Raw genomic sequence first — 24856 nt, 5'->3', positions numbered from 1 at the left:
TTCGTATGTTTTTTCTTCTTGTTGCAGGTCATTGAGTTTTTAGCATTGTGCCTCAGGTTAAAACGTGAAATAGGGAAGCGTTCAGTTCTGGAGTGTTTCCGATGTGGAACGGAGGCTTTTATAACACTAATTCAGCAGCGGCAGAGCCGTCACCTCTCCACAGCAAGAACTTCCTACTCCTCCCACACACACACACACACACACACACACACACACGTCTCAGCAAAGCTGCCTGTGCTGCCACCTCACACACACACACACTTGTTTTTCTGACAGAAATATCAAGTAGCATTATTGACTTCCTATCTGCTGTAAATCAGTGTCTACTAAATGTCCGCTTCTGTGTGTGCGTGTGCATATGTGCATGCGTGTGCGTGCGCACATCACAGTTCAGATCAAGTTCACTTCATTCATCCGTCTCGCTCTCTCTTAGATTTCACTTCACCCGTTTCTGCAGAGCCTCTTCTTTCCGTCTCTTTGTGCCTCCTGGTTCTCGTCACTAAACATGGCCGCTCCAACGTGAACAGTCGGCCATTTAAGTCTTTGGATGTTGACAAACTTCGCTTTTACACTCAGACACTGAGACGAGATCCATGAGATGAATTTGTATTTCTGCGTCTGTAGCAAACCGTGATTCCACTTAGAGGAGCTCTGGCCTCAAAGGTTCCCGTGGTGACGCCACAAGCTAACAGCTATTAGCATTAGCCGGCCAAGTAGCTGGCGTAGCTAGCTGGTGTATTGTAGGCCATATTGTGTTGCCATCGTTTCCTAGTAGCTGTGACAGTTTATTCACACTGCAGTCCAATCATTCAGATTAAGATTCAGATTAGATTTCTTTTACCATTTTGATGCATTTTAGTCCCAAATCTGAACGTTGGTCCTCCTTCTTTCCCCGGCGTTCCTCCTTCAAAGCACAGAAAAACAGAGCAAATCGCATGCGGCTTCAGTCGGAGACGGCGGGTAACTGAGGAGAGACTCCTCCGTCCTCCGTCCACCCACACAAACCCCACAGGGGACGCGTTCCAGGCGGCGTCTCCGCTGGAGGACGTCAAGGAGCTCTCTGGAAGTGGAGGAAGCAGAAATAGGAGACGAGGAGGCGAGTTGGTGTACACCTGGAAATCAGCCAGCATCCATGTGATCGACTCGAGTAATGGTTCTAGAGGTCAAAGGTCAAGTTCTTCCCACAGTTGTACATATCTTGACGCTTTGAAGGAATTTATTCAAACTTGGTGGAAACGTCTATTTTCCCCTCAAGGATGAACCTTTTAGCATTCGTGGTCAAAGGTCAAAGTTCAATATAACTGTAACCTCATGTTGATCCCGTTCTCCAGACGCTGGCATCTCTGGAACGTCTCCAGGAAATTGCCTCAACTTTGAGTGGTTTGTTTGGTTTCGGTAGTCGAATGTCAAACCTGCGGGAGAGAAAGTCTCCATGTCCGTTCCAAACGTCCACCTGGACGAGAGGATTACCTGTTGATGGTGTGGTGGACAGAGGACACATTGACCTCACGTTTGTGCCGTTCTCCTGAAGCCGACGTCTCAGTAACTTTGGCACAAACGTCCACTCTGACTCCAGGAAGCTGCGTCGTGGTTCTGCTGGTCAGAAGCTGCCGTGACGTACGGACGTAAACTGGAACACGAGCTCCAGCCGCACGTGCTCCTCCTCTGCACATCTTCCCTTCCTATGAACTGGCGTCCTGCTGTGCAGCTTCCTGGTTAAACCGCAGCCTCCCGCTGTCGGCTCTCACCGCAGCAGCTCCAGCTCAAGTGCCTTGCTCAAGGGGCCGCTGCAGAAGGAAGGCACTTCCTCACAGATGTGAGCCTTTTGCAAACAGCTTGCTTCACACGTGGCTTTTACCTCGTGCACAGAGTGCTGCTGAACTCGTGTGTTTTTATTCATGAAACCTCAGCCGAAACATTTTATATCCACGAGCTCTTGAATGTTTTAAACTCACCTCTGCAGCGACACACGCCATGAAACTGAGGACTTTATTTGGGGAGAAGTCGATATTGCCCCATTCTCCATGGACACTATAATCCACTTCATTTAAAAGTTTGATGCTGCTCAACAAATATATATATATATATATATATATATATATATATATATATTTATGTATATAACTCAGGCATAAATAAATGATGAGGTGAGAACTGGCCTCTGCATCGCCGCCCACATCACACATTCAAATAGATCATCAGCGATTACACACATCCTCATGCAGCGGCTGGCAGATCATATCTTCCACTACAGAATCCATTACGCTCAGTTATCCTCGTACTTTTGTGCCTTTCGCTCCACCAACTGGTGTCCGTTTCCTCTCGTTACGTGAACAAAGGAAACAAACTACCGCGTTGGCTTCAGTGAAGACCGTAACATGTTTAGTCGAGGGAACTAAAGATGGTGAAATATTCAGTTAGAGAAGATTGTCTCCTTGGTTACTGACTCTCCTCAGGCCGGACTATTGTTCCAGCAACTCCCGTCTCCCTGTGTGTGTGTGTGTGTGTGTGTGTGTGTGTTTTCGGTCCAGTTTGGGCCAAACAGAGCAGAGCCAAATACAAACACAGAGCCAGCTGCCCTCCATCGCCCCGACTGCTCTTTCTCCCCCCCTCCCTTGTCTCCCCCCCTCTCTCTCTTGTGGTTAATCACTGAGTGGAAACCATTAGTAACATGTTTAAATAATTCACGCAGCGTCTGACCACCCAAAGTACCCGCACACTTCTCCTGCCTCTCAGAAATACGAGCCGGGCCTTTAGTGCGTCTGGTCCGTGCGTACATGTATTCCGTGATCGGGACAGTAACCCGATATCAGCTGGCACGTCCCATTTCGGTCCTCAAGGCCTCTCCCGGGTCCCTTACCTACATCTGCACTGTCTAGGTTCCTTTGTTATGTCCTTGCTCTCTAGCTTGCATCCTCGTATAATTTCTTTGGTCATTATTTCCTCTTCGCTGAAACGTTTAGGTCCCTTTGTTGTGTCCTGGTTTCCTCATTTGTTTCCTTATCTCAGCGCTGTTTAGGACACCTCAGGGTGACATCGTCCCCCCGTTTGTATTCTTCCTTTATCCTCACTTATGTTGTGCCCTTGCTCTTTCATCTGTATTCCTCCTACTTCCTGTTGCCTTTTCAGCGTATTCGTCTCTCACTCTTGTCTTCTTGTCCTCCCTCTAATGTGTCCTTGTTGTGTCCTTCATTTCTATCCTATTTTCTCCTTCTTGGGTCATTTTCCCCTTTGATTTGTCTGTCCTTTGTGCTCTGTTCTTGTCGTCTCTCTCCTTTACTTTGTTATTATGATCGTCGGTCGTCTGTGTGTACTTCTCCTTCTCCTTCGTCCTAATTTCCATTTCCTCTCCTTTAATCGTTTCCTCTCTTGTGTTGTTATTTCTCGGCCTGTGACTTAGTTTAGCTTTTATCCCTGATGCTGTTTCCACCGCGGAGGGAATAAGTGTGCAGGGAATCCCCTCAGTGTCCTTTCCTTCATCCGTTCCCTTGTTTCCTTGTTTGTCTTTGTTCTGCTTATGGTTTTATGATCAGAATTACGTTGCGCTGAATATGCAAAGAGGGTGAAAGAGAGAACACACACACACACACAAGAGACACTTTCTGTCTGCTTTTGTCTCTCAGGAATTCCGACCATTCTGCCGTTGGTATGCGGCACCCAGGAGGGCCAACTTAAGAATAACCCGCCACCACATAAACACACACAGACACACACACAGTCACACAAGAAGTCAAGCTCTGCCTCGTCTGGGCCTTTCATTGACAGTAAATGAGATGAACCAGACACTAAGGATTCATAGTGTGTGTATCTGTGTGTGTCTGCGTGTGTCTCCTAGAGGTATGAACGCCTCACAACCCCAATCTGGAACACACAAACACACGCCACGATAATGATACAAGCAGGGAGGAGATTTGCTCAAATGTTGATCTATTATCTTGTCGTTTTGGCAACATAATAACACTCAACTGTCATTCCAATGAGAGAGAGACAGAGAGAGAGAGAGAGAGAGAGAGAGAGATGGAGAGAGAGACAGAGAGAGAGAGAGACAGAGAGAGAGAGAGAGAGAGACAGAGAGATGGAGAGCCCTCGGCCAGATAAGGATTGAACAGCCTCCCACACACTTCATAGGGCACAGACGCACACACACACACACACACACACACTGCCTTCTGTTCGTACTGGTAAATGCCCACACAGTACTAATTTCTCCAGGGTTTGGGTACACTTGTGTGTGTGTGTGTCTTTCCTGCATGCGCCTCGGTCCTCCTGCATCTCGCGTATCGTTCCTCTTGGAGCTCAGCAGGGGTCTTCTGGGTCGCAGAGACCCGGTCGAGGTGCGAGGCCACTCCGAACCGACCCAGAACAACTCCAGAGAAGAAGAATCCAGAAAATCCTTCCGTCCTTTCATTGGTTTCTCAGTAGTTCTAGGATCACACTCACAACTCACAACTCAAGGGTTAAGGGCATGAACTCTGTTAGTCGTATCTTCATCCCGTTCTCACTGTGTTTTCACTTCAGGAAAATAGATTTTTATATTTCGGTTGTGTGTGGTTGCTAATATCCAAGATGGCGACGGCCAGTAACCAAGATGTGGATTAAGAAAACGCCAAAGTCACGCTTCAGTGCCCCAGTGGCATCAATTGATCATTTTCCGCCGTGTGCACAGAAACATGTGCAGGAGGGAAGTGTGTTTGCGTGACACGTGTCTCCAGCAGTGGACGTCTTCGTCCAGACACTCGTTCAGTTGGCGTTCACTCCCCCCGATGGGACGTGTGGTTATGTGTGGTGTGCTCGTGATTGGATAACAGAGGTCTCATGTTGGCATCATTCAAATTGCCCACACATGAACCTTACATCGGGTTTGTTACTCTGAAAAAAGGATGTGATGGTTATAAAACAGCAGCTAGATCTATTTCCATGTGTAAGGAAGTCGATCTGATCTCTGCCCCCCTCCCTCGTGTTAAGTAACTCCTGATATTTAAAGCACTGATAAATCTCCGTGTGTGTGTACGTGTGTGCTATTTCTACCTCGGAGTGAAGCCTCTGAATGCGCCTCGTTCTCATCTACCTACAACTTGTGTGTCTCGTCCTGCCCTTTGCCAGCCGACACACCTACATGCACACAAATGGCACGCACGCTTCCCACGCACACACACACACATCCACACCAGCAGCTACTGTATGTCTCTCCTACGCACAGGAACTGGGGCAGGTTGTGCCAGTGCACGTATGAATAAAGCTTTATGTAAGCCATTCACTACACGTTCCCACACACTCTGCAGACCGCCACCATTCAGCACTTTCATTACAAAACCAGTTAGCGCTACATAAGGTGAAGCCGGCGTTCCACCAGTGATCATCTGCAGGCTTTCGGGTCAAACTCACTGCTGGGTTCTTCTCTGTGTGTGTGAGACGGTAGAGATGCAACCAAGTGGCGGACAGAGTTACAGTAAGTGTTCGAATTTTAAGGATTCCAGGCGCAAGGATTCTGTGATCTGGGGGCTAAATGTGGCTAATGTTTGAATGACAATGACATCCTTCCCGGGTGAGTCTTGATCTCAGGGATTGTATATTTAGCTCTTCAGAGTGAGAAAGATCTATTTCAAAAAGGCCAGCAGCATGAATCCTTTTTGGGACATTGGGTGAATTCTTCTGCAGCAGAACAATGGGATGTTTACTAAAAGAAATCCAGTCAATGAGAGTTGGAGGTGCTTTGAAAATAGCTGCGCCTCGTTGAATAAAAGCCACGTCTGCTCGGCTGTCAGAGGAAACCCAGAAACATTCTTCTCGTGTAACTCTCGCTCTTTGGGTTTGTGTTCCACATGTTTCTTCCAGTTGTGGGTGTCAGATGACAGGAGGCCTGGAATAAAGCCACTCGAGTCAGAATCACCATGAAGGACGGAACAAGACCGTCTCCGCTAAAAATAAATGAGTGGTTCTGTGTCCTCGCGCTGCCACTGCACACCTGCCTGTGCTCCAAGCCGGCTGCAGCCGGGCCTCATTTTCTACCTCAGATTCTGCATTAGAAATGGAACCGAGCGGACCGGATGTTGGTTAAGCGCTGTGCTCTCCAGCAGGTGTTTCCTAAATTCCTTGTGAAAGTCGCCTTAACTCCTCCCCTTTTTGGTCCATCCCCAGCTACCTCGCGTGTCTCTGTGCACGAGGCGCCGGGGACACGTGACCCGCGTGATGCTGCATCGCCGATAAGGTGAAACTCACTTCATCCCGAAGTCGTCGCCGTAGTAACGGCTGCGGTGCTGTCAGCTGACCCTCACACTCACCAGTCCGTGTGTTTCCTTTGGGTTTAGGCCACATTGTTGTACTCTTAACGCCATGGAAAACATAAAGTAACATGACCACGGTCTGAGATAATGTTTCTGCTGTTTTTGTGTGTGTGTGTGTGTGTAGCGGGGGGGCGTGTGTGAAAAACACAAGGTAGCCCAAAGTTAACATTCCTGCTCCTCAGAATACAGCATGTTTTCCTCAATTGCTATTTATAGATCTCACGTTGAGCCCCAAGACACTCACGTCATTGTGGCCTGCTTACTGGCACTGAGGCTGTGTGTGTGTCTGTGTGTGTGTGTGTGTGTGTGTGCGTGTGTGTGTGTGTGTGTGTGTGCGTGTGTGTGTCGCAATCAGAATGGGTCGGAGGTTTTTAAAAACCCTGAGATGAGGAAATACAAAGCAAGAATGCAACTTCAGCATGCGCTTGTGTGTGTGTGTGTGTGTGTGTGTGCGCGCGTGTGTGTGTCTCTGCTCTGCAGCTCTCTGCAGTCAGGTGTTGGTGTGGTTGAAAAACGTTAAACAACGGAAATACACACATCTACACTGCGTCTACTGCAGTGTTTGCAGCCCCTGAGAGTTGTGTGTCTGCATGTGTGTGCGTCGTTCTGTTGTTGTGCGTGTTCTCTCCTTTGCTCTCCCCACTGATTACACAGCGGGTCGGATCCAGCTATGACACAGAGAGGAAGGCTAGGTGCTAGCGCTGATGGCTGCTCCTTGGCCTTTGTGGACGCCCCCACACACGTTATGACACTCCGACGTCACTTCCACAGCGCTATTTATAAGCCTTTGTGTCTTTTTAGGAACAGCGTGGGCTTGCATTGCATCGGTGACTCACTGAGGGGACGGAGGAGGGAGGGAGGGAGGGAGGGACCAAGGGAGGGTGGGTGGAAAGGCAAAAAGCAAAGATTGAAGAAACTAACTGAATAAACAAAGACATTTATTTGTGCTTCAGGCGTGAACTTAAAAACGTAATGAGCGCTTTCCGTCCAACACCTTCACTGTGCTTTGTTGTACCTGTTGTTTATGGTAAGAGGTAGACGTCGGGCTCTGGGGTCACTTCATCATCGGGGCCATCATTGAGTTTCATGGATAATATTTGATATTTGATAGAAATAGAAGTAATTGGCTTTTTCTCTTGTTTTTCTGCAGGTCTTTGTGTGTGAAAACTGGATGACTTTTGAAGCTGAAGAAAGAGGATCTACCGAGCACTTTCCCCAAAGAAAAGTCAGTATTGACCGATATCATTCTGTATAATGCGTTAACATTTATTTGCCGTTAACTCAAACACGTTTCTTCTTTTTGTGTCCTCTCCAGATCGCTCGAGGATTCTTATCTTTAGATGAATCGGGCAGAAACAGATCGCACGGCAACATTAGTGTTTACAAAATGGTAAAAGGAGGGAAACATTTCTGATGTTATCCACTACCGCTCTTCTTTCATTTCCACTTCCTGATCCCAGCCGGGTTTTACAATCAGCCTATTTTGGCCATGGACGGATTCTTCCTGTTCCTGTGAAGTTCTCGGCAGCCTTCAGAGGTTCAGCTATCATGACGTGTAGTTGTGGGACCTTGTAACCCTCCAGAACCCACCTTCCCAAGTCTCCCCCCCCCCCCACCCTCCCTCTTTAAGCGGAAGAGTGTCACGAAGATGGAGGCTCGTGAGTCTGCTGCCGCTGGGCGGAGATGCTCAAACAAGGAGGCGGTGAAGGAGAAGGCGTCCCTGCAGAGGAAGTGGGCGTCCGAGCCGTCTGCCACCACCAAACGAAGCACTTTTGCTGACCCGGCCGCAAAGCAACGGGAGAGTTTGCCCTGCGGTGCCACGGGGGGGTCGGCCCCCCAGCAGAAGTATGCAATTACAGGGAATTCGGGGAAGCCGCTATCGGGACTTTCTGCAGTCGGCGCCGTTGGAGGCCCTCCATCTCAAGACCCGCAGGGCCCCTTTGCTCAGGGGTACCCAAGGGGATACTCCTACCAGCTGGGACAGCCGTACCCTCAGCACCCCCAAGCGGAGCGCTTCCTCTCAGGGGCCAAACCCCAGCCGGGCCTGGAGCCTCACGCCTGGCCATTTGCTGGCCAGTTGCCCTCGGATGACCTGTACTCTGTGGGACACCCGGGACACGCTCATCCTCATGGGGCCGGGAGGTTCCCCCGCCAGAAATCTCCCAGTTTACCCAGCTCCTTCGGACAGTATTCTCAGTCAGGTCCTGAGCCCCCAGAGGAGAGCTACGGCAAAAAAGAGCAGAAGCCGAAGAAGCCCGGCAAGTACATCTGTCACTACTGCGGTCGCGCCTGCGCCAAGCCCAGCGTCTTGAAGAAGCACATCCGCTCACACACCGGAGAGAGGCCGTATCCTTGCGTGCCCTGCGGCTTCTCCTTCAAAACCAAGAGCAACCTCTACAAGCATCGCAAGTCCCATGCTCACGCCATCAAGGCCGGACTCGTACCTTTTTCCGAGCTGGCTGCGTCCCGCGGGGGGGACATGGACCAGGCGTCCCCGGCGGGCGAGGCCGAGATCCACTCGGATGGAGAGCAGAGTACGGATACAGACGAGGAAGGTCCGGAGGGCTCCACCATGCTGACGGACAAAGACAGCCCCATACCGCAGATCCCCTTCGAGGCCAACAAGAACAGAGGTCAATTTCCCATCTTGGAAATGATTAAATAAAAGTTAACGTTAAGGGTTTTATTCAATCAATTGCTTTGTATGGAGTTGTTAATCGTATTAATTAAGACTTAAACGATATTATTATGTTTTAAATTCACTGTACACTCCCTAACATATTCATTCACTGCCTATATGTATTGCATTGTATGTATTTTCTATATCATACCCCTCTCTCTCCCCCACTGTGCAGGTGGTGTGGAACCAGCATATGCAGACTCAGCTGAAGAGCTCCCGCTGGGGGCTATTAAAGTGCCTATCCTTATTGTCCCCAAGCCTGGGGGAGTCCCCTCCACGGGGATGGAGTGCCCGTCCTCTCACTACATGTTGGCATCGCACGCTGGAAGAGCACATTCCCTGGATGACTCTCCCTCCATCAAACAACGTTCGGCCCTGAGGCCTAATGAGAAAAAAGGTCAGGAGTCTGAATGTGCCACGTCGCAGTCCCTGAACCTCCTCAGTCCTCACAGCAAAGGCAGCACGGACTCTGGCTACTTTTCACGCTCTGAGAGTGCAGAGCAGCAAATCAGCTCTCCGAATACTGATGTCAAGACGTACGAAGAGATCATGTTTGGTCGGACTTGGTACTACCGACCCAACTCCAGATCCAGACAGTCCATCACGGTGGGCATGGCGGGTGCAGACCCCAGCTTAGCGGGTTTGAAGCAACCGGGTGGGATTCTGGACATGGGGAAGATAGCTGAGGATCATATATGTTTCAGGGGTGATGTAGGAGTCTCTGGAGATCCCAAGCAGTATCCAACGGGACCCTGTCAAAGCAGTACAGGGCTTCTGGAGCCTCCATCCGATTCCGCAACGCTTATTAGGAGTAACTCCATGCCAAACTCCTCCCCGCCCAACCTCAGCGTGCCCCCTGCCATCCGAGGGAGCCACTCCTTCGATGAGATGATGACGTCGGATGATGTGTTTTACCCACCGGGGCGTAGACTCAGAAGGCAAGCTGCATTTGAACATTCAGCCAATGAGGCCCATGTAGGAGAGGCCGAGGGCTATGGACACATGCCCAAGAGTTTAGCTTCGTCTCTGGGTATGAAGATTGGTGAGCGCAACCCAGGAGTCCCGGAGCACGTGGCCTACAGCCCGTATGGTACTAAAGTTAGCATGTCAGAAATAGCAACAAGAAAAAGGAGGAAAGAGAAGAGTGTTGGGGATGATGAGGACAGCCCTGGGCATTGTGACAGTAGCTGCAGTGGTTCAGTTGACATGATAGGTGACTATGAGTTCAAACAAGGAAGTCTTGATGGGTCAAGAGCCACCCCAACAGGAAAAGGCTCTCTCCAGAGCGCTCACAGCCAGTCTGACAGCTTTGATACCTGTGCCAGCATGTGCTCTGAGGACATTGCATTTTTACCTGACTCTGAGGTCAGGAAAGCATCTGGGAATGTCATATCAGTCATTCAGCACACCAACTCCCTCAGCCGGCCAAGTTCCTTTGAGAAGTCAGAGTCTTTTGAGCAGCCAGGGTATCCGCCTTCAGATAGAGCTCTGTCCAGCCAGTACTCTGAACAGTCCGACACAGATATCTTTGAAGATGCGCTGAGTCCTGAATCCGCCCTCCTGAGAACGGAGAGCATGGAGCAGCAGGTGCAAAGCGACAGCGACCTGGCCTCCCTCTCGTCTTCTTCAGCAGCGGCGTCACCTGGCCAGCCTTATCACATCCCACACAAGCTGGTGCGACAACCCAACATCCAGGTTCCTGAGATCAGGGTGACGGAGGAGCCCGACAAGCCTGAAAAAGATACAGAGGCTCCTATAACCAAGGAACCGGAGAAGCAGCTCCAACATGTGGAGGAGTTCCAGCTGCCACAGAGGAGTGACACACTCGCCCAGATGCCATCGGAAAAGCTCCCGCCCAAGAAGAAGAGGCTCCGCCTGGCGGATATGGAGCATTCATCAGGAGAATCGAGCTTTGAGTCCACCTGTACCAGCTTGTCTCGAAGCCCCAGTCAGGAGAGCAACCTGTCCCACTCTTCTTCCTTCTCAATGTCCTTTGACAGAGAAGAAGGCCTCAAGTCCGTCTCGCCCACCAAACAGGTACTCAAATTTTTTATATTTAGTACTTTCAAGAATCCTGGCTCCCCCTCCAGAAGATTTATCAGAGATTCCATAACATGCACTGCTTGCATTGGTCCTACAATAGTTATGGTACATTATCCTTACTTTATAAGTCTTGTGTATGTTATGTTGTTGCTATGTTGTCTCACAAAACCTACAATAAACAGCTTGTTCCCAATAATTGACCAACTGTCCATGTGATTGTGAACCAGGATGACTCGTCAGCGTCTGGCGGTGGACCAAAGCAGTCGGAGTTCCTGACGGTACCTGGCACTGGGCATTCCAGCCACCATCAGCAGAGAGAGATGAGGAGGTCTTCATCGGAGCAGGCGCCATGCACGCTGCCCACAGAGATGCCTGAAATGCGCAGTAAATCCTTTGACTATGGAAGCTTGTCCTCCTCCAGACAGGGAGAGATTTACTCCAGTGCCTCTGGAATGAAAGATCGCCGGCGGGGATTTCTTGTCCGACAGGTATCAGAAAAACTACTTGTACTTATTATGGTAACTCTTTAAAAAAAGGACTGGAAGTTAGTAGATGATGGGAGCAGGCGTTTCGTCACACATCACATTGTGACGAGACCTACACTTTAATTTCATAACTAACCAGCTATACTTTTGGATATTTTACAGGCTTCACTGAGTGTGTATCCAGAGGCAATCATCCAGGAACCGGGGAATGCTGAGATGTCAATCAAACAGGAAGTCCTGGATCATGGAGCATGGCCTGGCCCAACAGGATCCCCCCACAGCAGCAGCGATGTGCCTGGTAGAACCAAGAGAGTTGGCAGTAGCACTGGAGGTAAGTTTAGCATGACAGCACTAAACTATTGGATAGCTATTTTTTAAACTTCGCCAAAGCTTTTATTCATTGCAGTATCAGAATAATATGTGTTGAGGTCTTTCTCTTCTCTCTTAATTTAGACTGTATTCTCTCCTCATGGGATTTTTTTTGTGGAAAAGAATTTAATGTCATAATACGATACATTCTTATGTTTTATGCACATTTGCAGGATCCCACCACCAGCACGCTCAGCATCACATCCAGCACAGTATTAGTGAGGACAGCCTGCAGGACGAGCCTCTCTATAGGTCCCATCAGCATCGCTTGCAGACCCAGGGCTCTTCGTCTGAGGGTGAATATCAAGGTCATGAGGTCATGAATAAGGAAGCAATCCAGCAGTACCCGAGTGGCCCTCCCTTCCTTACCTACCAGCAACCCAGTTTGTTCTGGAGTCAGGAGATCGGTCGGACTACCAGACAGCAGCTGACCCTCCAGGCCCAGCAGCAGCTTCAGAAGCTCCACATCCGATCACCGGGCTCCCTGCCTGGACACCCCCTCCACAAACATCAGCCGCTTCACTCCCTGCAGCCACACGATGGAAAGTCAGAAAAGCCGAGCTCTCAAATGTACGCCGCCTCTTTCTCATCTCGCAACTCTCCCCTGTCCCAGCAACAGCAGCAGAACTTTGCTTCGCTCTCCTCCGCGCACCCCTTGCCCAGCTCCAGCACTGCCGCCGGGCTTCTACAGCAGGTCCAACCAGTCTTTGCCACCCAGAACCTGGGCACTCGGTCTTCACTGCCTGGTATGCTGGTTCCTGTGCGCCTCCAAACCCACGTGCCATCCTACGGTAGTGTCATGTACACCAGTGTTAGCCAGCTGACGGCCACCCACGGAGGCGGAGCACAAGGCGGAGCCTCGGCAAGGCCGGGCGGAGCTGACAGCGGCAACGTGTCTCCTTCGGTCGTTGCTGTTGGTGTCAACAAACCACCCGGAGGAATCGGAGGGGGCATAAGTGGGGCGGGTTTCAACTTGTCGCACTTCCTCGGACACACTGACGGCGCGGCGCTGCGCCACCCATCCTGGAACGTCGCAGACTCGCTGCCGGAGCACCGCCTGAACACAGGGATCCCGTTGTCAATCACCTCTGGCACCATATCCACCACCGACGCCTCCGGGGCCGGCGCCGGAGGCAGCAAGCGCATGCTCTCCCCCACCAGCTCTCTGGAGCTCTTCGTCGAGACGAAGCAGCAGAAGAGAGTGAAGGAGGAGAGGATGTACGGACAGATCGTCAAGGAGATGAGCGCGGTGGAGCTGAGTGGAACCGAGAGCGGCAACGAGCCCCTGACGGTGCCGGGCGCAGGTCGGCGAGCGCGTCTGAAGAGCGAGGGCTCCATGGATGACTCTGAAAGGATGTCCTCTTCTCCTCCGCTCAGCGACTTCCCCGCCGCCGCCAAGATCGCCGTCCCCGTCCGTTCCTCCGCCCCCCACCTTCCCGACGTTCCCCGGGCCGAGAGCTTCACTCCTCCTCTCCAGATCGTCACGGACCGCTCCCCAGGTTCAGCTGGTCGGGACTCCCCGGAGGAGCTGAACGTGGACGACTCCGTCCCGGAGCCCAGCGCCAGCCCCCAGTCGATGGTGTCCTCCGACGACGCAGAGGACACCGACAACCCGGACGAGCCTTCGCCCGGTAAGATGCCAGTCAGCATGCTGGTGCAGCTAGCAGCCCACCGGAGCACGGTTCTGCCTGGACCCGGGGGTCAGACCCTGCTGCTCACGGATGTGGCTGACGCACAGCAGTTTCTCCGGTTCCCGAGCCTGCGCGCCACCAGCAGGGTGAGCTGGTGTTTCCTGAACTACACCAAACCCAACAGCACGCAAACGGCGTCGCACAGCTCCGTCTACAACTCGTGGTGCGTGAGCTCATACGACCCAAACCCTCTGAATCTCAGCACCAAGGCCGCGCTGGCCCTGCTGAGGTCCAAACAGAGGAGAGACACCGATTCAATCTACTCGACCGCCGCCATGTCGCCACCCAGCTCCGGGAAGCTGGTGTCATCCGTGGCCTGGAAGCTGAGGTTTGATCAGGTAACGAAATTAACAACCAAAGTAACATGAAAGTGTGGAAATACAGAGAAATATGAGCGCGGGAGGTGCGGACGGCTCATTCACGCCACTGCTCTCCTCTCTTTGCTTCTGCTGCAGCTGAAACCAGAGCTGATGCCAGTTGATGCCGGTAATCTGGTGAGGAAGATGAAGGGCGTGGTGACGTGGGACCGGTCGAAGGAGGAGCAGGAGGAGAAGGAGGTCTCGGTCAAACAGGCCGCCACCGAACCGACTCGGATTAAGATCTTCGAAGGCGGGTACGTCCCGAAAGTACACACACCCGTCCAACGGAGCGTCTTATATCAAAAGTATTGGGGAAAATGCCATGAATAGCACACATGTTAGCTAGTTTTTCTTATGGTATTTTTGCCTGCGTGGAATCTGAAGCCGAGCCTTCAGACTTCAGACCTGCAGTTTGCCTTTTCCCTGGTCAGCAGATCCCATCGCGCGTTTTATTGGAGCGTTTGTTTCATCCTTCCTCTGAGACCTGCCGACAGCAGATTGAAAGTCTATTACTGAAAGTCTATATCGCGTCGATTCATTCCTCCGTGGCTGGGAATACTGCTAGAATTGAAATTGTCTGCTAAATAATTCAAACCCCAATAAGACTTTGAAGGTCAATAATCAAAGAGAGAATGTACAAAGACAGCCTTACATAAAAGTATTCAAATGAATAAATCCTCACGAATAGGTTCATATTTGGTGTGATTATATCAATGCAACATCTTCATAATTACATAGAAATATTTTCATTCCAGTCACTTGTTTATTTGCGTAATAACTATATCTGGTGCACAGAGAGAACTTTTGTTGAGGAATATTTTTGGATTTGATTTGGATCTTCGCTTTCTCTCATGGTCTAAAAGACGGAGATCTGATTCCGCTGAGCGGCTTTGCTGAGAGTTGCTTTCCAGAAGGTAAAATAAGGATTAACTCTAAAACAGGATTACAACCAGAATCAGGGCTGAAGGATTCATTGGATTCATTTATATGTATTATGCTTTGTTGTGTTTCTCTTATAGAAAGGTAGTTTTTACTACTTTCCAAGGTGATTCATTAAATACTAAACCAGAACAAAGGCCCTATGTGTGGTGTACCACATCTATTTCAGGACCCTCACTATTTCTTACTTATATAAATGACTTTCCATTAGTTTGTAGATTTTTTTCCCCATAATGTCAAGCAAACAAGCCGATGATACCGACATCATAACAAGCAAACTAAATGACACATTCTGATAATACAAATGAGGAAATGTTGACCTCCGCTGTCACTGTCATCTAACCAAGATACGACTTTCCCACATCAAACACTGCATTTCACGATGAAAGCTTTTGATTGATTGCAAAGAAACCAAGAAGATCCTTTAATATTAATTATGATGCTATTAAAGTCACGTAAAGCTTCTTTTTCACATGCAAACCAGAGGAATTTGTCCCGTATTAAAGTAAGAGTGAGTTCAGGCTACAAACTCTGTAGTTCAAGACATTCCTGCAGTAGCATAATGTTTTATACACAGCAGAGCCAATAAAACCAAGGATTCTGAACAAACAGAGATGCAAATGCCCTCAGATGCACAAACACACGCACACACACACACAGACACACACGCGTGCACACACACACACATACACATTCCTCTTTGTGTGGCATTAATGTTTCATTCGTTTTCAAAGACGATCTGCTTCATAACGGAATAAAACAAACTGTTATGTTTCATTTTCATGAGCATCTCTGTGAACCTCTCGAGGGATTTCCCGCCCTGCGGTGACACATGATGTTTGACCTCCTGTGACCCCTTCCCTCGGCCCCCTGTGACCTTTCCTTTCCTTTTTGGCCGTCGCTCCACCGGCGGTCAGTGGCGATTTCTCTCCTCGCTGCCAAGTGTCCGCCGCTTCCCTCAGAGACTCTTTGAGGGCAGAAAAACACGTCTGGCAGCGACGGGTTTATTGTAGAAGGATAAGTGGCGCTGGAGGGAGGACTGCGGTTGTCTGTTTTTAGAAAAAAGGAGCAGCGTAAAGACTCTGAAACCAAAAGCCAAGAGGTGGAGCGCCTCATTGTTTCACCGTTTTAGCGTCTGATCCCTCGGAACAAAGCAGCCGTTGCTGCAGTGAAGCGTCAGACCGGGTCCACTAAACAGGGACCCAAAACGTGGGTTCAATTCAAGAGTACGGTTTTGCAGTGAATAACATCTCGATTGGTCGAGTTTTAAAATCCCATTTAAAAGGAATGTGATAATCTTACTTTTTGCATTTTTAATGTTCTACTTTTTGCTTTTGATCCCTAATCGCAAAGGAAACATTCCACTGTCAAACGCTTTATTTCTCTTTTGCATAAAGACAAAAGCACCTTCATCATCCTGGTTCTCGCGCTCTCTTCCAGGTACAAATCCAACGAGGACTACGTGTACGTGCGCGGCCGCGGGCGAGGTAAATACATCTGCGAGGAGTGCGGCATCCGCTGCAAGAAGCCCAGCATGCTGAAGAAGCACATCCGCACGCACACCGACGTGCGGCCCTACGTCTGCAAGTTCTGCAACTTCGCCTTCAAGACCAAAGGTCATTTCCTCACCGCATGATTCAATAGGAGGTTTACTTTTTTAATTAAAAATACCCTTATGGACAAGCGTAACTTGATGTTTACAGCTTCTGTGAGCAGGAAAGTCGCTACGTACAAATGTTGTATCATCCCGGCCGCTTTTCTTTGCTCTTGTAGCCAAACAAGCTGTGGTCTCCAGGTCGTTAAATGGTGTGTGTGTGTGTGTGTGGCTTTTGCAGGAAACCTGACCAAGCACATGAAATCAAAGGCTCACATGAAGAAGTGTCTGGAGCTCGGCGTCTCCATGTCTTCTGTTGAGGACACTGAGGCGGACGAAGGAGGTAGGAAACGCACAAAAACACACGTGTCCAAAATGTCCTCACACAGGTCTAAAAGTCCCCTGCACACGCACACACACACACACACGCACACGCACACAGAGGCGCATCGATCAGCTGACGTGATCAGTGAATCATCGTCACTGAGGAAGAAGTTGTGCGCTTAAGGGGATGAAGCTGCTTTGCCCTGAAACACAAGAATGAATCGTCATCGGCGTGTCGCCAGGCGGCGGAAACAAGTCAAACCGGTTTTATATTTGTGTATTTGTTCGCAATTAATAAAACCTCCAGCTGTTTGTGTGACAGTAATACAGCTTTATTGTCATCATTAATTAGATAAGCTCTTAATTAGCTAGTTTAAAATCTAAATGTACGACTTACTGTTAATTAATTGACGTTCACCTCCACCAAGAATGTTTTTTATGATTTAAAGTAACATATAAATGTTGTATTCTCACAGTGTTAATTTAATCATTTCCGTTATAATCTGATAATTATAAAGCTGTATCTAAACACTTTATCAGAGTAAGATTTTCCTCACAACTATGATAAATGAACCTTTAAAAGATTTTTTATTTCACCTTCAAAGGAACTTATTCCAAATCTCTTTTGCATATTCAGCTCCTTTGGAAGCTGAATATCCGCACAGAGGGTAAAATAAATGTCTGTGGGTTTAAGGAGGTTGTTTTTTATTTAGATATTATTATATTAAATATAAATAACTGCTTGAGATCTATTGGACTTTGCTGTTGAGCAAAGATCCGTCTAATTAATGACCTCAAATGAAAACATGATATCTTCCACTGCAGGAACGTAGTGTCATTTATGAAGAGTTTCAAAATAAAAGTCATGTTTTTGTGGTTGTGGTTAAAAACTCACAAATTACCGTAACTGCAAATGGTTCAGACCACGAAATTAAACTTCAATCGACCCTGTTTGTGTGTGCGTGTGTGTGTGTGTGTGTGTGTGTGTGTGTGTGTGTGTGTGTGTGTGTGTGTGTGTGTGTGTGTGTGTGTGTGTGCGTGTGTGTGTTGGCTCTGCATTTCATGTATCTGGAAACAAACCCACACATTCTCACACATTCAGCGTTTTTGGGGAAAAGACGGATCTCCAGGAAGTCAGTCAGTACTTACTGATGTTACATGTGTGTTTGTGTGTTTGTTGTTGCGTATGATGTGATTTCTGCTCGTAGCAGTCGGGTAAATTCAATTTAATAACTCTGAGCGGTTTGTGCTTCTCAGCGCTGGCGGAATCCAGCAGAAGCAAATCAAATAGATGGAAATAAGAGTAATGAAGGTCATGAAGCTTTTTGGATATTTCTACAACTTGTGGCTCTTTGAAACCGGGGAACTTTGTGCGAATCTTCGTCAACTTTAACACAAAGAGTCACGGCAGTAAAGCAACTTTTTTATTCCCGTAATTCGCCTTTCCGTCAGTTATCATGCAATCCCGTTGGTTTTATGAGAAGGTCGGACCCACAGTGATGGTTGTTCACCGGCCAACAGTAACCTTCAGCTCCCGTAGAGCTCGCCAACATCTGGCTGCAGTCCGTCCCGCAGAGAAGCAAAGCGCCAGATGTTTTGCTGGTTTGAGCTGCTGGGAATGAGGTTTCTGTGGTGTTTCACATCAAAACTCTTTCCGCTGCCACAAGTTAATACAAAGTCTCTTCCTGCTTTGCTCCTTCTTCCACTTCCTGTCTGTTCATCTATCCTGCATCCTTGTCTCCTCCTCCTTCTTCTTATTCCTCGTCTTCAACCTCTTCTTCTGTGTTGTTCCTCCTCTTCCTCCTCCTCCCTTCACGCCCTCACTTTCTCTCCTGTCTAGATGGCGGAGACGAAGGTCAGAGGTCAGAGAAGATGTCCAGAGGCGCCATGGCGGATCACCAGTTCTCAGACGCCGACGACTCGGACGGCGGTGAGGACGACGGCGACGAGGAGGACGAGGACGAGGAGGACGACTACGACGGCGACTCCACCCCGAAGACCCGCTCGCGCTCCACCAGCCCGCAGCCCTACGGCCCGCCCTCCATGTCCGTCACCGCCGTGGCCTCCTCCTACCCGGGGCCCCACCTCCCCCACCGCGGCGCGTCCGACCTCCTGGGCCACGCCGACCGGCCCCCGCTCTTCAGCTACTTCACCACCGTGCCGAGCATCCGGATCACGCCGCAGGCGCCGCCGCCCGGCGACCACGGCCAGACGGAGTACCAGCGAGGCCCGTCGAGGGCGGCGGGCGGCGGCCTGCTGGCCCCGCCCTCCTCCTCGTCCTCTATGGACGACGACCTCGCCGTCCCGTCCCCGGGCCTCTCCTCCCCGTCCTCCCGCCTGTCCTCGCCCGGGCCGGACTACCCCGGCTGCCCGTCCCCGAGCTCCCCGTCCTCGTCGCCTTCGGCCCGCCGATACCTCTCGCCGCGCCGCGACCTCTCGCCCCGCGCCAGACGCCTCTCGCCCCGGGGCGACCTCTCTCCCCTCCGCCACATCTCGCCCAAGAGGGACCTGGGGGGATACAGGCGAGACCTCTCCCCCAGGAGGGGATACCTCTCGCTGCTCTCCCCCCTCCCTCGGCCCACGTCTCCATCGGGAAGAGACTACAAGCGCGACCTCTCACCCCGAGGCCGCCACAGGGCGATGATCCGGCCGGTTTCTCCTCGCCGGGGGCTCCATCAGCACCTCCACCACCAAAGGTGAGTCCGGGGAGATTTTCCTGACGGAGGAATCACGACGGAATCAGTTGGTTAAAATCTAAACTTCACCACTAGATGCCACCAGACCGTCCACGCTGCTCCTTTAAATTAAAGATTTAATTGGAGGGTCTAAACTTAACGCGATATTTCTACTTCCTGTGTGACCACCAGCCAGCAGAGTGGATCGCGGGGCCTCAGGACGGGTCACCAGGGCGGCGTTCCGGGTCAGGCCGAGCTGGGACGCCGCAGGACCAGCGCAGAGATGGAGACGGTAAGAGTCCCAAACACTCTACGAGACACGCTGTGCAGGTTGATGACATTAAAGCTTCCATTCAAAAGTTAGAGAGAACCTTTAGAAACATGTACAGGAAGTGGACGTAGTCGTGGTGACGTCACATTGTGTTTGTGGACGTACATTTGACTAAATGAACATCATGCTGTACTTGAAACTTGAATCTAGATTGAGACCATGAACTCATGTTTACAATGTTTACTGAGGGAATAAATAGAGAGAGAAGAAGAGTCATTTTCTCATAGACGTCTATGGGAGCAGAGGCGTCGCCCCCTGCTGGTCGCTACACAGAATGCAGCTTTAACTCGTGAAGCTTCGGTTTCTCAGAAGCGGAGGGAGCTTCTCACAGTTTCCACTTGTGTGACGTTCAGGTGCTTGAGTGGGATTCAGTGAACTTTTGACCCCTCTGTGGTTCAACCTGGAGCACAAGTGAGGGGGAAAGGACAGAGAGAAGAGAAGAAGAAAATAACCCAACGGAGGGAGAAGTGGAGGAAAGCGCTTGGCAGCGGGAGCAGAGACATTCAGAGAGGATGAGGGAATGTAGAGCGCGTCCAACAGACGCAGCGCGTTGCGATGATGGAAGACGGGCGGCGGCGTTCTGCCGGTAATGGGATCCTGGCCGGCGTTGCTGTGGTTAATAACACGGCTGTTTTTCTTCTTAAGAGCCCCACTTCAAACTCTGGCTTCTGCTGCTGGTCCCACTTCAACGACGCGTGAAGCGGCGAGCGAGAGCGGCTGCGCTTTGATAAGCGGCCGGCCTCCGAGTGATGGATTTGTGTTTTAACGAGCGTCGTACAGGCGCAGTTTGGAACAACCAGGCGTCGCAGTTTGACCACTTCTCACCGACGCTTATTCAATTATTCTGGGACTAAATGTTATGTTTCCCATTGCGATGCCTCAGATGTGTGATTAATGTAACTAATGTGTGTGTGTGAACTTTACATTTTAATGAACAACGGGGAAGAAAAAAGGTCTCACTGGCTCATGATTGATGTTCGTCTCCTCTCATGCCTCCAGGAACATTGTCTGGTCTCGCCGTCGCCAGGGGAACGGGACCAGGGTGGTAACCGCGGTAACGAGTCCAGTCCACTCCACCAGGTCCTGTTCAGTCATCTTCCTCTTCACTCCCAACTACAGGTACTTTTTCAATTTGGTTATTGAACTCAGTCCTACATTGTATGTGTATTGTTTAAATTGTACCACATTTTTTTTATTACAAAATTTTCTTTTTTCTCTTTTAATTAAATTTTCCTTTTATTTATTATTTTCTTTTGAATTTGTTTTGCTCAATGGCTCAATGAAACAATCATTTCCATTTCAGGTGCGTTCGCCGTTCCCAATGATCCCCATCGGAGGGATCCAGATGGTGCACTCCGTCACCTCCTCCATCACCTCCTCCGGCCCCTTCCCTGCGGGCCAGCAGGCGGCGCCGCAGAGCGCGTCCCGGCTCCTGCTGCAGACGAGCACATCGGACGACTCCAGCACCAACGAGGCCGCCTCCCCTCATCTCACCTCCTTCACCGAGAGGGGAGCCAGAGGAGGAGGAGGAGGCGAGAGGCCGAGGGAGCCGACCTCTCCTCGCCCCTCATCCCGGGACGGGGCGGCAGGAGGAGGAAGAGGAGGAGTGAGGCAGGAGCAGGAGGAGATCATCCACACCTGCACCAAGGCCATCGCCTCGCTCTGCATCGACTCGGAGGAGCTCGCCGAGCGAGGAGGAGGAGGAGGAGGAGGAGGAGGAGGAACTTCCTCTCCCTCAGCGGCGTCCCACGACCCCCAGCCCCCGCGGCGCTGGCCGTCCGCGTCCATGTCGCCCCCCTCTCCTCACCCGTCGCCGTCTCCCCCGCGGGCTCCCGGGGTTCAGCACTTTAGCGGCCTGGAGGTCAGGCCTCACCCCTCCTCCCCTCACCCTCCCTCCCCGTCTCCCTGCTCCTCCTCCCCGTCGGAAAGCCTCCAGCATCCGGCGGCGGCCAGACCGCCGAAGCCAGAGAGGGAGGGGGGGGCAGAAAGCACAAAGAGGAGCCGGGACGTGTCGTAGGGAGGAAGAGGAGCGATGGGTCTTTGGATGAGAAGAAGGGATGAAGTGCAGCGGAGAAACGCGACTTTTGCACACCTGGACACACACGCTGAGTTTACACAACTCTCAACACAAACACACTCAGAGACAAACAGACCTGCAATGTTTGTGTGCAGCACGCCTGCTCCTCTATTTAAGGACTCCGAGACTCTGGGTCCGTTTCCACGGTGACGCCGACGCGTCTCGACCTGGAAGGAGGCGGAACGTCAGCGAGCGTCTGACAGCTCCGTGTGTGCCTTTTATCTCTAAACAAAGCAGGAAGGTAAATGTAAATACAATACTATCACGTATCAGCTTTGTATTAACTGCCCCCCCCCCCGTGTTTCCTTTCTTTTTGGACACCTTAAAGTCTCAACAAGCGATGTGAAGTTATGAATATTACGATTACGTACGGTTGCACTAAAACATATTTTTATATGAGTGACATTTTAAAAATGGCTTTTTTTGTGTACAGCAGCAATTCTATAATACTATTTATTATTGTTACCATGTTTCATAAATTGTACATTTTTTCTTAAATGTTGTGGATGCCTTTTTCTATGTAAAGCATGAGGGGGGGGGGGTGCGAGGATATGTACACTGTAATATGGCTTTATATGTTAGACCTATTTATACGTCTGAGTGAGCCCCTTCTATCGGAGGTCTATACACATAGAAGTAAGATTTACCAGAATATTTACCCAGCATATGAATACTTACATTATATAGAATATCTGTCTCAATATCTATCTGCACTTAATATGTAGGAGGACGTTCACATTGAGGTGACGCTAGATTGCTTGTACATTTTTCTCTGCTGCTCTGTCCCGGGTTCTGGTTATATATATATATATATATATATATATATACATATATATATATATATATGTATATATATATATATATACATATATACATATACATATACATATATATATATGTATATATATATATATATATATATATATATATACATGTATATATACACGTATATATATATATATATATATATGTTCAACTCACTTTTCCGTGGTATTATTTCCCGTCTGAAGCACGGACTCGCTCTCAGCGCGTCGCCGGACGTTCTGCTCCATCCTTGTTGCTTTTGAGCCACACACAAACACAGACATACACACACAGACACACACAGACACACACACACAGTCGTCCCTAACAGGAATATCGAGATCCCGTTTATTTGGGGCGTCTTTGCTTGTGAACAACATTCCAGTGTAAATATATTCAGGAGACACATTTCTTTTGGCACATTATAAACCCAGCGGAACTCTTATTTATTGGCTTCATTTGTTGGGGGGGGACGCGATGACGAACGTGCACCAAACTCTCTGACTAATGCACCTTATATTTCCTTGTATTCTCCTCTGCTGTGGGACGTCCCGGCACTCTGATCCGCGGTTTCTGCTTTTGCAGCAAACGTTTAGGGGGAGAAACGCTTTGAGCTCTGAACCCCAAAACTGCCCTAAAACAACAACGGTCATCGTACGTTTAACGCTCGAGGCATTGAGGCTTTTCTTCTGCACTGCTTATTTTTATTTTTATTTTTTCCCTCCTCCTCCTCCTCCTCTGCTGCACTTATTTAGCAATATTTAGCCTAAACAGGAGGTGTGTGCTTGTTGCAACAACTAGCGTTCTCATCCTGAACCGAAAAAGCTGAAAAGGAGGAGCAGGCGGAGCAGGTGGAGCAGGTGGAGGTCGAGGTGACAGGTTTGGGCGGAGTCGGGCAGGCTGCAATGTGAGTGTGTGTCTCTGTAGTGTGTATCGTGCATTGGAACCAGTATATCCTCTTCTTATGACTTTTTTCTATTGGGATCGTCCCTGGCTGTTATTCACACGTATCATGAGGACGACGATGTCTTTAAAATGTCCCTCTGCCTCTTTCAAAGATATCAAAGCACAAGTCATCCTATAGAAATGACAACGATACACGAAGAAAAAGGACAAAAAAAAGGTAACCGTGCATTTAAAGGGTAACTTTTGTGATGGTGTTCAGTGGAATTGGTTCATATGACATGTATCATATAACATGTATGACCTCGCAAAAAGGAATCGCAGTAGAAGTGGAAAAATGGATTGTTGTTTTCAAATAAATATGAATAGAATCATTTCTTTGTCTGCGCTCATTATTAAATATTATGTGTAAAACATATGTCCCTTTCAATATCACGTGATTATTTATCTTACAATACTGTTCACTTTTACCCACAAATAGCAATAACGGACACAATAACGGCGCCACAGTAAAGTAGAAAGTAAAAGGACTAGAAGCAGTAATGACGGCTGTGATGCACCAGAACTCTCGTCAGAAACAGTCCAAAATAGTTAAGCTTTATTTATACATCTCTGTATTATTTGTACTAAATAACATGAGCAGTAGTTCTATTAGTGTTGCATTCCTTGAATGTGAGAAGTAAAGAAGCAGGTGAGGAGGCGCGTCCACTTCTCGCATCAGCACCACGGACTTTATTCTGAAGGGCCCAAAAATACACCCCATTGGTATTTTCTGCACATCAAATCCTAAAAGCATTTGGCAAGTCTTTCAAACGTCCTCATATTCTCACATTCTGTCTCATGCCCCCCCCCCCCCCCCCCCAGCTGTCAATCAAACATGTCCAGACTGACAGCTTAGTTGTCATTTTGTTCATTACTTCAAACATCTTCTGTCTTAATCTTATCAAATCTGTCATAGAATAAAAAACAGTGGCTGCGTTGTAAATCCTCTCGCTGACCTTTAGATGAGAGCAGCACACACTTTGGGCCCCGGGAGGGGGGGTGGGGGGGCCTCCGTGGATCCATCCGGTGCGTCCCGGCGAGTGAGACGGGGGGGACGGGGACGGGGGGGACGGGGAGGGCTCCCGTCCTCGTGCTGACAGTTTGAATTCAAACACTAAAAGCTGTTTGAAGGAGGTCAGCTGACAGAACGCCGTCCCCGTCATCACGCATGTCCCACATACGTCTACCTGTCTCATCGCTCGGGCTGTTTTGTCTTTTGTTGACGCAACTGGGTTGGTGTCGACTTACATGTCTTC

At 49.5% G+C, this 24856-nt stretch overlaps 1 protein-coding gene across 5 annotated transcripts in view; it reads left to right on the top strand.

Annotated features, from left to right (window-relative positions):
• Window positions 1-23932, top strand: part of hivep2a (HIVEP zinc finger 2a) — a 61371-nt gene extending 37439 nt beyond the window's left edge. For all 5 annotated transcript variants that reach the window (XM_040160974.2, XM_078093394.1, XM_078093392.1 and 2 more), the window contains 13 exons: window positions 7435-7509; window positions 7600-8917; window positions 9140-11001; window positions 11235-11495; window positions 11655-11823; window positions 12035-13890; window positions 14008-14165; window positions 16291-16466; window positions 16686-16787; window positions 18609-19464; window positions 19636-19735; window positions 20774-20893; window positions 21078-23932. In XM_040160974.2, coding sequence (XP_040016908.2) covers window positions 7933-8917; window positions 9140-11001; window positions 11235-11495; window positions 11655-11823; window positions 12035-13890; window positions 14008-14165; window positions 16291-16466; window positions 16686-16787; window positions 18609-19464; window positions 19636-19735; window positions 20774-20893; window positions 21078-21791 — 7359 coding nt within the window. In that variant the 5' untranslated portion in view covers window positions 7435-7509; window positions 7600-7932 and the 3' untranslated portion in view covers window positions 21792-23932. The remainder of the gene's footprint in view (window positions 1-7434; window positions 7510-7599; window positions 8918-9139; window positions 11002-11234; window positions 11496-11654; window positions 11824-12034; window positions 13891-14007; window positions 14166-16290; window positions 16467-16685; window positions 16788-18608; window positions 19465-19635; window positions 19736-20773; window positions 20894-21077) is intronic.
• The last annotated feature ends 924 nt before the right edge of the window (window positions 23933-24856 follow it).

This window comes from Gasterosteus aculeatus, chromosome 18 (genome assembly GCF_964276395.1).
Source record: "Gasterosteus aculeatus chromosome 18, fGasAcu3.hap1.1, whole genome shotgun sequence".
Classification (NCBI taxonomy): Eukaryota; Metazoa; Chordata; class Actinopteri; order Perciformes; family Gasterosteidae; genus Gasterosteus; species Gasterosteus aculeatus.
This window is presented reverse-complemented; position numbering and strand designations above follow the sequence as displayed.